General features: G+C 42.1%; 1 protein-coding gene across 2 annotated transcripts in view; it reads right to left on the reverse strand.

Moving 5' to 3' along the window:
* Positions 1-15,731, reverse strand: part of LOC136884865 (pyridoxine/pyridoxamine 5'-phosphate oxidase) — a 159,215-nt gene that overhangs the window by 125,031 nt on the left and 18,453 nt on the right. Inside the window, exon 1 of one of the 2 annotated variants that reach the window (XM_068230082.1) lies at positions 8,008-8,066. The exons of the other annotated variant lie outside the window; for it this stretch is intronic. Within the exon in view, the coding sequence (XP_068086183.1) occupies positions 8,008-8,010 (3 nt within the window). The 5' untranslated portion in view covers positions 8,011-8,066. Of the gene's footprint in view, positions 1-8,007; positions 8,067-15,731 lie in introns of those variants that run through there. 2 annotated transcript variants of the gene reach the window in all.

Genomic DNA, 15,731 nt, shown 5'->3' on the forward strand with positions numbered 1-15,731 from the left:
CAGAAAGAATGCCTTCCCAAAGCTTACATACAATGCATGTCAAACTTACTGGCCTGTAATTTTCAGCTTTATGTCTATCACCTTTTCCTTTATACACAGGGGCTACTATAGCAACTCTCCATTCATTTGGTATAGCTCCTTCGACCAAACAATAATCAAATAAGTACTTCAGATATGGTACTATATTCCAACCCATTGTCTTTAGTATATCCCCAGAAATCTGATTAATTCCAGTCGCTTTTCTAGTTTTCAACTTTTGTATCTTATTGTAAATGTCATTGTTATCATATGTAAATTTTATTACTTCTTTGGCCTTAGTCTCCTCCTCTATCTCGACATCATCCTTGTAACCAACAATCTTTACATACTGCTGACTGAATACTTCTGCCTTTTGAAGATCCTCACATACACACTCCCCTTGTTCATTAATTATTCCTGGAATGTCCTTCTTGGAATCTGTTTCTGCCTTAAAGTACCTATACATACCTTTCCGTTTTTCACTAAAATGTGTATGACTGCCAATTACGCTTGCCATCATGTTATCCTTAGCTGCCTTCTTTGCTAGATTCTATTTCCTAGTAAGTTGCTTCAATTTCTCCTTATTTCCACAGCTATTTCTAACTCTGTTTCTTTTGAACCTGCACCTCCTTCTTAGTCTCTTTATTTCTCTGTTATAATAAGGTGGGTCTTTATCATTCCTTGCCACCTTTAAAGGTACAAACCTGTTTTCACATTCCTCATGAATTGCTTGAAACACATCCCAGAATGAAAGGGCGTTGCTCAAAGAAGACGGAAACAACGAAGTTAGCCGCACGTACTATGAAAAATATTATTATTATTATTATTATTATTATTATTATTATTATTGCTATTTGCTTTACGTCGCACCGACACAGATATGTTTTATGGCGACGATGGGATAGGAAAGGCCTAGGAAGTGAAAGGAAGCGGCCGTGGCCTTAATTAAGGTACAGCCCCGGCATTTGCCTGGTGTGAAAATGGGAAACCACGGTAAACCATCTTCAGGTCTGCCGACAGTGGGGCTCGAACCCACTATCTCCCGACTATTGGATACTGGGCGCACTGCAGCTATCGGGTTCGGTACTGTGAAAACAGTAAACGTGTAAAATAAAAGTTTAAATAAACAGTCTTTCTCCCAGGCCGCAATGGCATACGATTAAAACACTCACGCATCCAGAAGCAGCAATATAGAGGGAAGGTGAGCCAAAACGCCCGCTGCCCTATAAAAACATAACGTCAACACGCAGCGCTATCACAACATCAAATACGTCAAAGCTTTTATCATGGGCACCTAACATCAGTAGTGTAGCCACGACCGACCGATAGGAAAGGGGGGCGGGATTGTTACAAAATGACCGCACAAGTTGGCCGTGCGGTTAGGGGCGCGCAGCTGTGAGTTTGCATCTGGGAGATAGGGGGTTCGAGCTCCTAAAGATGATTTTCTGTGGTTTCCCATTTTCACACCAGACAGATGCTGGGACTGTACCTTGTTTAAGGGGACGCTTCCGCTCACTCCTAGTTATTTCCCATCCCATCTCGACTGTCTCTCCTGGAATGTGAACATTTCCAAGAAGTAAGTTTCTTTAGTCCCCAGATTGACAAAGCGTTGTGAAGATTCTCAAGTCTCCGTATTCCTCCTCGCTTAAGGGTGCGATAATAGAACACGCGTATCCTCAAACATGTAAGAAAATAACTCAAAGAGGACAAAACTGCCTAATCAGTTCCATGAAATGACCAAATTACGACTTATAATTTCAGAAAATGAGCTAAAAATACAAAATGGAGAAATGACGTCATAAATTAGCATTTCTACAACGTGTGAAGTATGGTCAGAACTTAGCAACGTCTCTTGTAAACCAATTAAAAGATGACATGCCCTATTATTATTATTATTATTATTATTATTATTATTATTATTATTATTATTATTATTATTATTATTATTATTATTATTATGACCACTAACAGCTGTTAGAACAGTATTTGAGCAACATCAAATACTAATTTCGTTATCACCGGAGAAGATAATACACATGTATGTCTCCTGTTTTAATGTTCAAGACATCTGTTAGCAGTGCTACCAAAAACGTAAAATTAAGCTATTTTCTCAATTGTCCCGAACGCTGAAGGGCCCGGGAAGGTTTCCATTTGTGAGCCTAAAATCGCTTGTTTCTTTACTCGTGTTCGGTTTGATTCAAATGCTGGCCAAATTAACTTAATTCGTTCTAAAATAAGTTCCCTCAGGCTTTTTTGATTTCTTGAAAAATGTCCATACTGAATGTAGTTGATGGAAACCCTGAACGCACTTGCATCAGCGCTCGTAGTGGCACAAACTGCTGATGTAATCAAAAAGGAATAGATAAAGAATATATTCTCGTACTTTATTACATCTTATTGACCTAAAATTCGTAGCCCATATAACTAGGATGTTTTCAACACTGAGTTGCTTGCCTGAAGGCCTAGAACTGTAGATTCTTTTAATTCCGCTTCGATCTACCCATGTTACCTTCAGCATTCTATTGTAGGTGATGTGTCTAATTCGAATTGAAAAAAGTAGTAATGTACTGTAAATCCCGATTGATACTTTCTTATTAATAAATTTGTGTATATTTTATTTTTAGATATTTAGGTCCTTACTAACATGTGTTAGGACATACAACTCTCTCTGTATGATGATGATGATGATGATGGCTTCCTCCCGGGTAAAATATTCCGGAGGTAAACTCCGGGTGGGGACTACGCGAGAGGGGGCGATCATCAGGAAGATGGATACTGACATTCTGCGAGTCGGAGCGCGGAATGTTAGAAGTTTGAATCGTTGTGGTAGATTAGGTAAGGGTTATTCTGCCCGAAGGCAGGTCCGAACCTCCGGAGAGGTGTTCCTGAGCCGGAGTTTACGTGCGGTAGGGTGGCCAGTTCCTTTCCGCTCCTCCATTTCCTTACCCCCCACCAACAGCGCGTGGCAACCCATCCAACTCCTGACCACGCCCAATGCTGCTTAACTTCGGAGATCTCACGGGATCCGGTGTTTCAACACGGCTACGGCCGTTGGCCTGGTAGATTAGAGAATCTGAAAAGGGAGATGGATAGACTAAAGTTAATAGTTGGTATAAGTGAAGTACGTTGGCAGGAAGACCAGGATTTCTGGTCAGGCACCTACAGAAAAATCAACACGAAATCAAACGGGGGAAATGCAGGAGTTGGTTTAATAATGAATAAGAAAATAGGGCAGCGGATAAGCTACTACGACCAGCATAGTGAAAGAATTATTGTCGTCAAGATAGACACCAAACCAATGCCCACCACAACAGTGCAGGTCTATATGCCTACTAGTTCAGCGGATGATGAGGAAATCGAAAGAATATATGAAGAGATAGAAGATTTAATACAATATGAAAAAGGTGACGAGAATCTAATTGTGATGGGAGACTGGAACGCAGTGGTAGCCCAAGGAAGAGAAGGTAATACAGTAGGACAATTTGTATTGGGACAAAGGTACGAAACACGAAGTCGGCTGGTTGAATTCTGCACTGATCATAACTTAGTCCTTGCTTATACTTGGTTCAAACACCACAAACGACGGCTATATGCGTGGACGAGACCTGGAGACACTGGAAGGTATCAAATAGACTTCATTAAGATTCGGCAAAGATTCAGAAACCATGTGTTGGATTGCAAAACTTTCCCAGGAGCAAACGTGGACTCTGACCACAACTTGTTGGTCATGAAATGTCATCTGAAGTTGAAGAAATTGAAGAAAGTAAAGAATGCAAAAAGATGGGATCTAGACAAGTTGAAAGAAAAGAGTGTGAGGGATTGTTTCAAGGAACATGTTGCACAAGGACTAAATGAAAAGGCTGAAGGAAACACAATAGAGGAAGAGTGGATAGTCATGAAAAATGAAGTCAGTAGGGCAGCTGAAGAAATCTTAGGAAGTAACAAAAGTTCAACTAAGAATCAGTGGATAATCAGGAGATACTAGACCTGATTGATGAACGACGAAAATACAAGAATGCTAGAAATGAAGAGGGCAGAAAAGAATACAGGCGATTACAGAGTGAAGTGGATAGAAAGTGCAAGGTAGCTAAGGAAGAATGGCTGAAGGAGAAGTGCAAGGATGTCAAAGGTTGTATGGTTCTGGGAAAGGTGGATGCTGCATACAAGAAAATCAAGGAAACCTTTGGAGAAAGGAAATCTAGGTGTATGAATATTAAGAGCTCAGATGGAAAACCACTTCTAGGGAAAGAAGACAAATCAGAAACATGGCGGGAACATATCTAACAGTTGGATCAAGATGAAGATGTAGACGATTTGGTTCTGGAACAAGAAGAGGCTGTTGATGGTGATGAAATAGGAGATCCAATTTTGAGGTCAGAGTTTGACTGAGCTGTGAGTGACCTAAATAGGAATAAGGCACCTGGAATTGATGACATTCCCTCTGAATTACTGATTGCCTTAGGGAAAACCAACATGGCAAGGTTATTCCATTTCGTGTGTAAGATGTATGAGACAGGAGAAGTCCTATCCGATTTTCTGCAGAATGTTGTTATACCTATTCCCAAGAAAGCCGGTGCTGACAGGTGTGAAAACTACCGCACCATTAGTTTAGTATCTCATGCCTGAAAAATTTTAACACGTATTATTTACAGAAGAATGGAAAAACAAGTTGAAGCTGAGTTGGGAGAAGATCAATTTGGCTTCAGAAGAAATGTAGGAACACGTGAAGCAATCCTGACCTTACGTCTGATCTTAGAGGATCGAATCAAGAAGGACAAGCCCACGTACAGGGCATTCGTAGATCTAGAAAAGGCATTCGATAATGTTGATTGGACCAAGCTATTTAAGATACTGAAGGTGACTGGGATCAGATACCGGGAACGAAGAATTATCTACAAACTGTATAAAAATGAGTCTGCAGTAATAAGAAACAAGCAGCAATCCAGAAAGGAATGAGGCAAGGCTGCAGTTTGTCCCTCCTACCCTCTCCTTTTCAATGTTTACATAGAACATGCAGTAAAGGAAATCACGGATAAATTTGGAAAGGGAATCCAAATCCAAGGAGAGGAAATCAAAACCTTGAGATTTGCCGATTATATTGTTATTTTATCTGAGACTGCAGAAGATCTAGAGAAGCTGCTGAATGGTATGGACGAAGTCTTGGGTAAGGAGTAGAAGATGAAAATAAATAAGTCCAAAACAAAAGTAACGGAGTGCAGTCGAACGAAGGCAGGTGATGCAGGAAATATTAGATTAGGAAATGAAGTCTTAAAGGAAGTAGATGAATATTGTTACTTGGGTAGTAAAATAACTAACGATGGCAGAAGTAAGGAGGACATAAAATGCAGATTAGCACAAGCAAGGAAGAGCTTTCTTAAGAAAAGAAATTTGCTCACTTCAAACATTGATATCGGAATTAGAAAGATGTTTTTGAAGACTTTCGTGTGGAGCGTGGCGATAACTAGCTCAGAAAGAAAGAGAATAGAAGCTTTTGAAATGTGGTGTTACAGAAGAATGCTGAAGGTGAGATGGATAGATCGAATCACGAATGAAGAGATACTGAATCGAATTGGTGAGAGAATGATAGGACACATCTTAAGACACCCAGGACTTGTTCAGTTGGTTTTTGAAGGAAGTGTAGGTGGTAAGAACGGTAGGGGTAGACCAAAGTATGAATATTACAAGCAGATTAGAGCAGATGTAGGATGCAATAGTTACGTAGAAATGAAAAGGTTGGCACATGATAGGGTGGCATGGAAGGCTGCATCAAACCAGTCTATGGACTGGTGACTCAAACAACAACATAGTGGCTAAGCCACCTGTAATTGAAGAAACCTCTCTATTGGTGGTATGAAATACAAAATGACAGAAAGTATATTTTCTGTGCACTGTTTCACAGTAATTTAAGTCTTTAACTAAATCAATCAATCAATCAATCACGACATGGTTCAATCCTGGCCGGGAGACATGGTGTATTCTTGATCCCAGCATTCCTTCACGCCGTGCTCTCGCGACAAGCCCACGGTTTTTGTGCTGTCTTCAGAGGAAAAGTAGAAGGCGACTTCGGTGGTTCGTTCAATAACATATTAGCTACTTTATCTGATAAAGAAGAGGGAAAGAGGCGTCGCACGGACACAGGTAGGGAGAGCAAAGGGCTAGAAGTGGGAAACAAGTGACCGTCTGCTGTGAAAACGGTAACCATCTTCAACGCTGCCGATAGCAGGGTTTGAACCCACTCCCTCGGTCGGTCTGTTTCAGCTAAGCTTTAAAATATATCAAATGTAACAAAACCAGTATTCAAACTTATGGGGTTGATGGATAGGGGCTAAAGGCATCCTCGGTTCACCTGGAAGGTCGTGGGTTCGATTCCCCATGAGGAAGTCGAAAAATTTAAGAAACCAGATTTCCACTTGTGGAGTTGCACGTGGCCTTGAGGTTGACTCAGTTTGCAGGTCAAAGGCGACCCCGAGATCGCCTGCATGGCCTGCACGCAGATGAGCTTGCAGTTGATGGAAAAGACCGAAACAAATGAGGATCATTGATCGAAAACTAATGTTTGAGGTGCAGTTCGACGTGATCCAGAATGAAACGACTGCATTTTAGTGTAATTCCAATCCGTGACAAAAACTGTTCAGAAATGTGGTACAATACTTTTAGAGTGATGCTGTTTCAGGCGTCAGCCACATCAACAAGTGTCTCACTTGTTAATTTCGAACTGACGGTTCTTTGTTTTGGTCTCATCCGTCATTCTAAATTTCACACATTGCTATAAAACACAAATAAAATTTATGCATTTAATTTTTGTTAATTCATAAATTAAACCTCAGAGAAAAAGGCTCGTACAATTCCATACCTGGCACAAAAGATTTTTGTGGAAATGCTTGGGGCATAAAATACTACCCAGTGAGTTGGCCGTGCTTGCATTCGGGAAATAATGGGTTCGAACCCCACTGTAGGCAAGGTAGTTTTCCGTGGTTTCCCATTTTCACACCCGGCAAATGCTGGAGCTGTAGCTCAATTAAGTTCACGGCCGTTTTCTCCCCACTCCCAGACCTTTCCTATGATGATGACGATGATGCTTGTTTATAGGAGCCTAACATCTAGGTCATCGGCCCATAATGGTACGAAATGTAATGACAATTTAAAATTCCAAAATTCGTCGACTGACCAGAATTCAAAACTTGAGGATGAAGAATTAATGAATGAATATCAATGTAAAATAATCAGCGGATCCAAGTCACAATATCAAAAGTTTAAAATCATTCTAAAATCAGTTTACTGAGTAGAATTCAAAAACACATCGAAAACAATCAGTGGATTCGTCCCGCAATGCCCCTATCTTAACACGATAGTATTACTGCCTCGAAAGCACAACCCTGAATCGATGATGCATGTTGTCTAAAGGGCTCCAAAATCCAGGTCAACGGCCCCTCAGAATGGCACTTACCACTAGTAAAGTACAACCATGGTATTCTTCATGTAGGCGTACTAATAAGAAGTAGCGTACACTCGCACTGTGCTGCTAATCGCAAGAAAAGTGGACTCATGGTGTTCTTCGCGTGATTACAGCATTCCTTGGTCGCCTCTTAAAGGGATATCGTGGTGGTATTGGAGCGGTTTTCTACTATATAAACATTCATAACTCGTGAACTGAACGAAACACACTCTTCTGTTTTATGTACAGTAGGCGGACAAATACTGTAAGTAATTACTGGACGGAAATGAAGCGGCTGATGATGGCACTGGAGAGGTGGTTGTATCGCTGATTACAATGTACGTGTGGAAAACAACTGAAAAGCCGAGCCCGCTGCCACTAAAGTATATTAATAACTCCGCGATATAACGGACAACCCTTAGCCCTTAATAGCCCGTTAAATCGACTGCATTCGAATTCAGTCTACCTTTTTTTTTTAACTATCCAAAAAGTGTGAGTGCTTCGAGCGCTGTTTACAGAAGTGTATAAGGGAATGTAAGAAGGCACACACTCACCATGTTCGTAAGCCGTTCCGTGGAACCAACACGAGTGTACTAGCGCACTCAATTCTGACTGGCACGATTCCACAATCCTAGCTCCCAAAGATGCGCTCCCTCTCGTTGGCCGCCGCTTGTGGAGGGGATGAGGTGGGGCGAACTTACGTAAGATACCGTATTGTTCTCCATGACCGCCGTTCATACATAAAATTAATGTTAAAAAAGAACAAAGATTATCAACAGAAGAGAGTAAGGTATTTGGTTTTCTATCTCACTGGAAATGGCAATCCAAGGAGAAGTAAAAGCCGGTGATACTCTTATTTTATGTAAGTGTGAAGAAGATCTGCAGACAGTCCTCAATGTATGAATACAGTCTTGGAGAAGGAATCCAAAACAAAAATAATCATGGCAGTCGAAGGAATGTAGATGGAATTTGTTGTTTGAAGGGGCTTAACAGCTAGGTCAGCGGCCTCTAAAGCTACGAGGTGCAAGGAAATTAAAATTAAAACTTCAAAATGTATCCACGACTAGAATCTAAAAGGAATGTTGATGAGAAAATGATCGTGAAACAATCAGTGGATTCAATTCACAACTGATGATACTTATTATCTAAAGGCCTCCAAAATCCAAGTCACCGGTCCCTCGTAATGGTACTAATCACTGGTAAAGCACAACCATGGTGTTCCTCCCACAGTGCTACTAATTACAGGTCATGTAAACCGATGATATGTCACACACAATGGCACCACTTGCAGGTGTTTCGCCCATAAGGTTGCTACTCACAAGCAACGCACACCCATGGTAGTTCAACTAATGACCGGCGCCGGTATTCCCGTGGTGTTTCTCACATACTGGAACTAATCACAGGGAATCATGGTATACCGATGGTGTTTCTCATAAAGTGGTACTACAAACAGTGGAATGCGCACGATGACACCACAAGCAACGCCCAGACCCGTGGGGTAAAGTACAGTGGACCCATGGTTGTCCTCACAAAGTGGTACTAATTACAAGCAGTCTAACGTGATCATCCCTTGGTCGCCTCTTGCGACAGATAGGGCGTCTCCCACCCACAGGGGGTAGAAGAATGTTGTTAATTAACGATGGCAGAATAAGGAGCACAAGCAAGGAAGGCCTCACTTCGGACATTGATAAAGGAATCAGAAACATGCTTCTGAAGACTTTCATCTGGAGCGTGACATTTTATGGAAGTGAAACACTGACTATGACCAGCTCAGAAAGAAGGAGAGTACAAGCGTTTGAAATGTGGTGTTACAGAAGATGGTGAAGGTGATATGTATGTATGTATGTATGTATGTATGTATGTATGTATGTATGTATGTATGTATGTATGTATGTATGTATGTATGTTCAGTCCTTCAGCGATGCCGCTGGTGGGATCCTCAACAGCTCTGCCATCAGCTGGCCTAGGCATCACTGAAGATGCGTACTAGGGAAATGAGGAGTGAGGTAGTTTCCCGTTGCTTTCCTCACCGAGCCAGAGTTGCTATTACATATCAATCTGTCAAGCCCACTGAAATGCATTCACCAACCGACCCTATGAGCAACATTTTCACACCATTCATAACAGGGACTGGCTGCATTACTAGCATCGCTCATACCTCAGTCACTTCCATAGAAGATACAGAATGTTAGGACACATCTTGAACACAATAATAATGTTAGTGGCTTTACGCACCTCTAACTACTTTTACTGTATTCGGAGACGCCGAGGTGCCGGAATTTAGTCCCACAAGAGTTTTTTTACTTCCATTATCTTAAGACACTCAGGACTTGTTCAGTTGGTTTTTGAGGGAATTTTTTTTTTTTTTTTTTTTGCTAGTGGCTTTACGTCGCACCGAGACAGATAGGTCTTATGCCGACGGTGGGATAGGAAAGGCCTAGGAGTTGAAAGGAAGCTGCCGTGGCATTAATTAAGGTACAACCCCAGCATTTGCCTGGTGTGAAAATGGGAAACCACGGAAAACCATCTTCAGGGCTGCCGACAGAGGGGTTCGCGCCCCTAACCGCACGGCCAACTCGCCCGGTTTTGAGGGAAGTATATGTAGGGGTAGACCAAGAAGCAGGTTAGAGCAGATCTAGTAGTTACGTAGAAATGAAAAGGTTAGCACAGGATAGGGTGGCATGGAAAGCTGCATCAAATCAGTCCATGGACTGATGATTCAAACAACAATTTACACGACTTTCAAAGAGACGACTTGCCGAAATTTTGCTCCATGGGAGTTCTTTTACAAGCCAGCAAATGTACCGGGTTCGAAAGCACCTCCGTTCCCTAAGAGAACGAAACCAGTCGTTCTGAAAATCCCGGACATGCCCTACAATATTTCTGTCCAGGAGAACGTTCCCCCTTTTTCGTTAACAAATAAAAAATATTCAGTAATTTAATAAATGTACGAGGGTTAGGATCGTTTGTAACTCCAGGCATGAGACGACTCCAGTCCGGTGTGGGCAGTTGAAACTCAACGTTCCGCCCAATGTCAAATAAGGTCAGGTGCGGACATTCATCGGCATGTGGAGCTTTGTTGCACGACCTTATTCTGCTGTTCAAACTCAACAATTGGACCACCCACCGTACAGCCCGGAACTTGTTCCGTTACCTGAAGCAGTTCCTCGCCCGTCAGCCGTTTGACACCGACGAAGAAGCGAAGGCGGCAGAGTTCTCCGGTGAGGGGATACAAACATTGCTGGAACACGGTAACTATGTACAATAATAACTTAATATGTCAAAATGTTTGAATGATGATGCTTGTTGTTTAAAGGGACCTAACATCTAGGTCATCAGCCCCTAATAGTACAAAATGAGACGAAATATGATGACAATTTGAAACTCCAAAACTCATCCACTGACCAGAATTCAAAACTTGATGACGAAGAATGAATGGATGGATCAATCAATCAATCAATCAATCAATCAATCAATCAATCAATCAATCAATCAATCAATCAATCAATCAATCTTCTAAAGGCTAATGCCTTGTCGATGCAACCACTCTTCTCTTTCAGCGAATATTGAAAGTTAAAAATAATTTCAAATTGAATCCACTAATTAGAATTTTAAAGAGAGAGAGAGACGATGAACAATGATTATGAACTTAAAACAATCAGTGGATCCGACCCACAATGCTCCACCTTCCCAGAAACTATTAAAACAATGGTATATAGTGACCAAGGGACTGCTTCCAAACCACAATCCTGAATGGCTGATGCTTGTTGTCTAAAGGGGTTCAAAATCAAGGTCATCGGTCCCTCATAATGGTACTTATCGCTAGGAAGGTAACAACCATGATATTCCTCATGTACCGGTACTAATTTTGAGTAAACCGGGCGAGTTGGCCGTGCGGTTAGAGGTGCGCGGCTGTGAGCTTGCATCCGAGAGATAGTGGGTTCGAATCCCACTGTCGGCAGCCCTGAAGATGGTTTTCCGTAGTTTCCCATGTTCACACCAGGCAAATGCTGGGGTTGTACCTTAATTAAGGCCACGGCCGCTTCCTTCCAACTCCTAGGCCTTTCCTACCCCATCGTCGCCATAAGACCTGTCTGTGTCGGTGCGACGTAAAACCAGTAGCAAATAAAATCTTGACTAACGTAGAATCACGGTGTGGTACTACCCACAGGTAACGCAAAGCTATGATGTTTCTCACATAATGGCGCCACACAAAGGCATCGCAAACCCATGGTGTACTAACCATAGGAACTCGTACACTAGTGTCCAAAAGTTAAGCATAATCACTAAACGAGGCCATACCGCCTGATAGGAATGTCAGACGGATTGCTGAACAAACGGAAGCTGAATCACACACCATATGTCACACAATTTGTCAAAAAAAGAAAACAGTGTCAGAAAGGTTCTGATAGCTAAGGTACACCTTTGACAACAACTAACAAAACTTGGCAATGTCTTCCACTACAAAATATGCTGTTAATAGGGTGTATGGTTACCGCTAACGGCCACACATGCTTCGCAGCGACGTGCCATGCTCTCTATCAGATGATCCAAGAGCTCTTGTGGCAGTCGATCCCATTCCTCCGAAAGGGCAATGGGAAGGTCTTGGGGGCTTATTAGGGTCTTGGTGGAGGACGACGGGATAAAATTCGCCTCCCCAATGCATCCCAGGCATGTTCTATAGGATTCAGATCCACAGACCTCGCTGGCCAGTCCATGCGATGAATGTCTTCCCCAGCCAGAATTCATCCACGAGAGCATCGCGGTGCGGTCGGGTATTATCGTCCATTAAGATGAAGTCTGGACCAACCGCACCTCTGAAGAGTCGAACATGTAGTCTCACTACCTCATCCTTGTATCCCCAAGCGTTAACAGTGTACCTCGGACCACCCATGAAGATGTGCAGGTCCGCACAGCCATTCAACATGATGCCGCCCCACACCATGACGCCAGCAGCACCATACTGCTCCCGTTCCACGATGTTCCTCTGGTTGTATCGGCTACCCGGTTCTCTCCAAATTAATGTGCGACGGGAATCGTTCTGCAATCTGAAATGGGATTTATCTGTGAAGAGCACGTGCCTCCATTCATTCATGGTCCAGTTTCGATGTTGACGGCTCCACAGTAAACGGGCCCGTCTCTGTGCTGGAGTGAGCGGGACGCACACCGCTGGACGTCGGGCAAACAACCCTCCTGTTATGAGCCTCCGGTACACAGTTTTCCGGGAAACGGCAACCCCTGAGACGGCTGCAAGCTCCGCCGACAATTGTCTTGCAGGTGCACTCCGATTTCTTCGGGCGGTTAAGGCCAGATATCGGTCCTGTTGTGGAGTGGTTACCCTTGGTCGACCTGTTGAAATGAAATGGCCTATGACTAACATCTCATGTGTCTCGAAATCGTCTCCAAAGCCCGGAAATGATACTTTTTTTTTGCTAGTTGCTTTACGTCGCACCAACACAGATAGGTCTTATGGCGACGATGGGACAGGAAAGGGCTAGGAGTGGGAAGGAAGCGGCCGTGGCCTTAATTAAGGTATAGCCCCAGCATTTGCCTGGTGTGAAAATGGGAAACCACGGAAAACCATTTTCAGGGCTGCCGACAGTGGGGTTCGAAGCTACTATCTGCCGAATACTGGATACTGGCCGCACTTAAGCGACTGCAGCTATCGAGCTCGGTGAAATGACACTTTGTGGCACATTCACGGTTACGGCGACTTCGGTCTGTGTCTGGCCTGCTTCCAGTATTCTACCCTGCAAATGGCGTCGTTGTGCCATTATTATATTTCCATTGATATTTGAATTTAGCGCGAATTTTCAGGTCAAGCCACTAGGAGCGCCACTTGCGACTTATTTCCAATTTTAACATGGCTAAATCCGGGTGTGTCGCGTATTGCCTCCACTATATTTGCTGACACACGCGTCATATTATTATCTGTCAGATTCAGACAATTCAACTCTTCTATATATATAAAATAACATTTTTGTGTGTACATTGCTCAGAATTTTGAAGGAATGATATTTCTGCATCGGTTCAGTCCACAGTAACCAGGAAATGCACTTTTTTTTAAATTTCCGTCATCTGTGTCTGTCTATACATATGCGCATCACGAGAAGATGGCAGAAGGGAATTTAATTGAAGTCGGTATTTAAAGTCGGGGAATATGCCACTACAGTCCATTCACGCTGAGTTAAATGGTAGTTTAGCGGAAGGCCTACAATTTAATTCTCAGAAACCTGTGTTATTAGTGGTCCTATCGACAAATACTACATAACTAAAGTCATATAGAATTACATTTCCGATCATTTATATTTCTTTTACATTTGTACCGAAACGGCTATGATAATAAAGATATTCATGAATTTGAATTTTTGTTGCTAAGTCCAGATCAACGCCGAGCGACGTGAAAATGGGTGAACAGAATTTAATGAAAATCGGTATGCAAAGTCGAGGAACAACGCACTACAGTCTTTTGTTTTACGTCGCACCGACACAGATGTCTTATGGCGACGATGGGAGAGGACAGGAGTGGGAAGGGAGTGACCGTCGCCTACTCACATACTTTAATATGAAGGCATCCTGCTTCCCTTTATCAGGGAATGCCTGCACTGGAATCCCGATCGGTGGCTACACGTGGGATGATGATGTTTAGAGGGGCCTAACATCTAGGTCATCGCCCCACGAACGCTTAGGTGAATACCTACAGAAAGGGCAAAAATGGCATTACTAACTACGGTTCTGATGTAAATATACTTGGAAAAACCCACAATAAGGTTGTGCATTATTTTGTAGACTGTAGAGGAAGATGGTCAGTAATTGCTCAAATCAAATCAAAATCTCTTTATTTGCAAATGAGGTGTCTACCTCGGTGGCAAATGGTACACTAAAATACATTATTGTCAAGCACTAAATATTAAATTAACAAGAGAATAACATTTTCCTATAATACAATATTATATAATTTACGCTAACATTTTTTCTATTAAACACACAGCTCATAATTAATAAATTTACATTGTTTACAAAATTCTACTAATAATATCTCCTGTACTACTTACAAATATAGTCATCTGATATACAGTATGTGGAATTACTTCAAATGATACTATACAACTGATATAAGATTAAAATTTACATTGCATTTATTTACTTTTTCTTTTCTTTACCCATTCTGGAACCTAAGTAGCATAACGACCTGCTGCGTCTTAACCAGAGCCCCTTTTACCACCACTTTTCAGACTTCCTGGAGGGCCTTCACAGCTACCGTAGCGGTCCCAGGGCCCTCGAAGTCCCCACTGTACTTCACCCCTACAGGCAGTCCCCTACTTTGGCTGTCCAAACTCCTTAGACCAGGGGATGGAATTAATTTATTCACACACATTCTTTATTTACATTAACCTGCACTGGTCGAATGCCCTCTAACATGTCATTTATTTTCTCTGTTGCTGTTTATTCTCTTCTTGAATATCTGTACAGATTTTGGAAAAGGATCAAACGCTACCCCTGGTAAACTGTTCCACTCCTTCACACCCTTCCCAATGAATGAAAATTTACCCCAATCGCTTCTGCTAAAATTCCTTCTAATTTTATATTTGTGGTCAGTCCTGCCGATATAATTATTTTCCAACTGAAGCCTCTCACGGATATCTCCCCATGCTGCTTCTCCTGTATAGGCTCTATATAAACCTATAAGTCTAGTTTTCTCCCTTCTCTTACTTAGAGTTTCCCACCCTAGTTTCTTTAACATTTCTGATACACTACTCTTTCTCCTGAAATCCCCTGTTACAAATCTTGCTGCTTTCCTCTGCACACTTTCTATTTCTTTTATTAGGTATTCTTGGTGAGGATCCCAAACACTGTTTGCATATTCCAATAATGGACGAACCATACTTAAATAACTTTTCTCTTTTAATTCTTTGTTGCATCCTTTAAGTAGCCTCATTATGATATGTAACGATCTGTATGCTTTCTCAACAATGTCCTCCACATGACCCTTCCAGTGCAAATTACTTTCAAATCTCACACCTAAGTATTTGCACTTGCCATCTTTTGGGATAACTACCTCATCCAAAGTATATTCAAATTCAGTTTTAAAACTCCTGTTTGTAAATGTTGTAACAGTTGATTTGCCTCCATTAATCTTCATGTTGCTCACCTTTGCTTCACAGAATATTGCGTTCCCAGTTTGCTGGGCCTGTACTTGAATGTGGAGCTGCTGCTTCTATTGAAGTTTCCATATTCTCGTGCATATGCATATAAGGCACAGTTCAAATTACTAGAA

The sequence above is a fragment of the Anabrus simplex genome, chromosome 13 (assembly GCF_040414725.1).
Source record: "Anabrus simplex isolate iqAnaSimp1 chromosome 13, ASM4041472v1, whole genome shotgun sequence".
In the NCBI taxonomy this organism is placed as follows: Eukaryota; Metazoa; Arthropoda; class Insecta; order Orthoptera; family Tettigoniidae; genus Anabrus; species Anabrus simplex.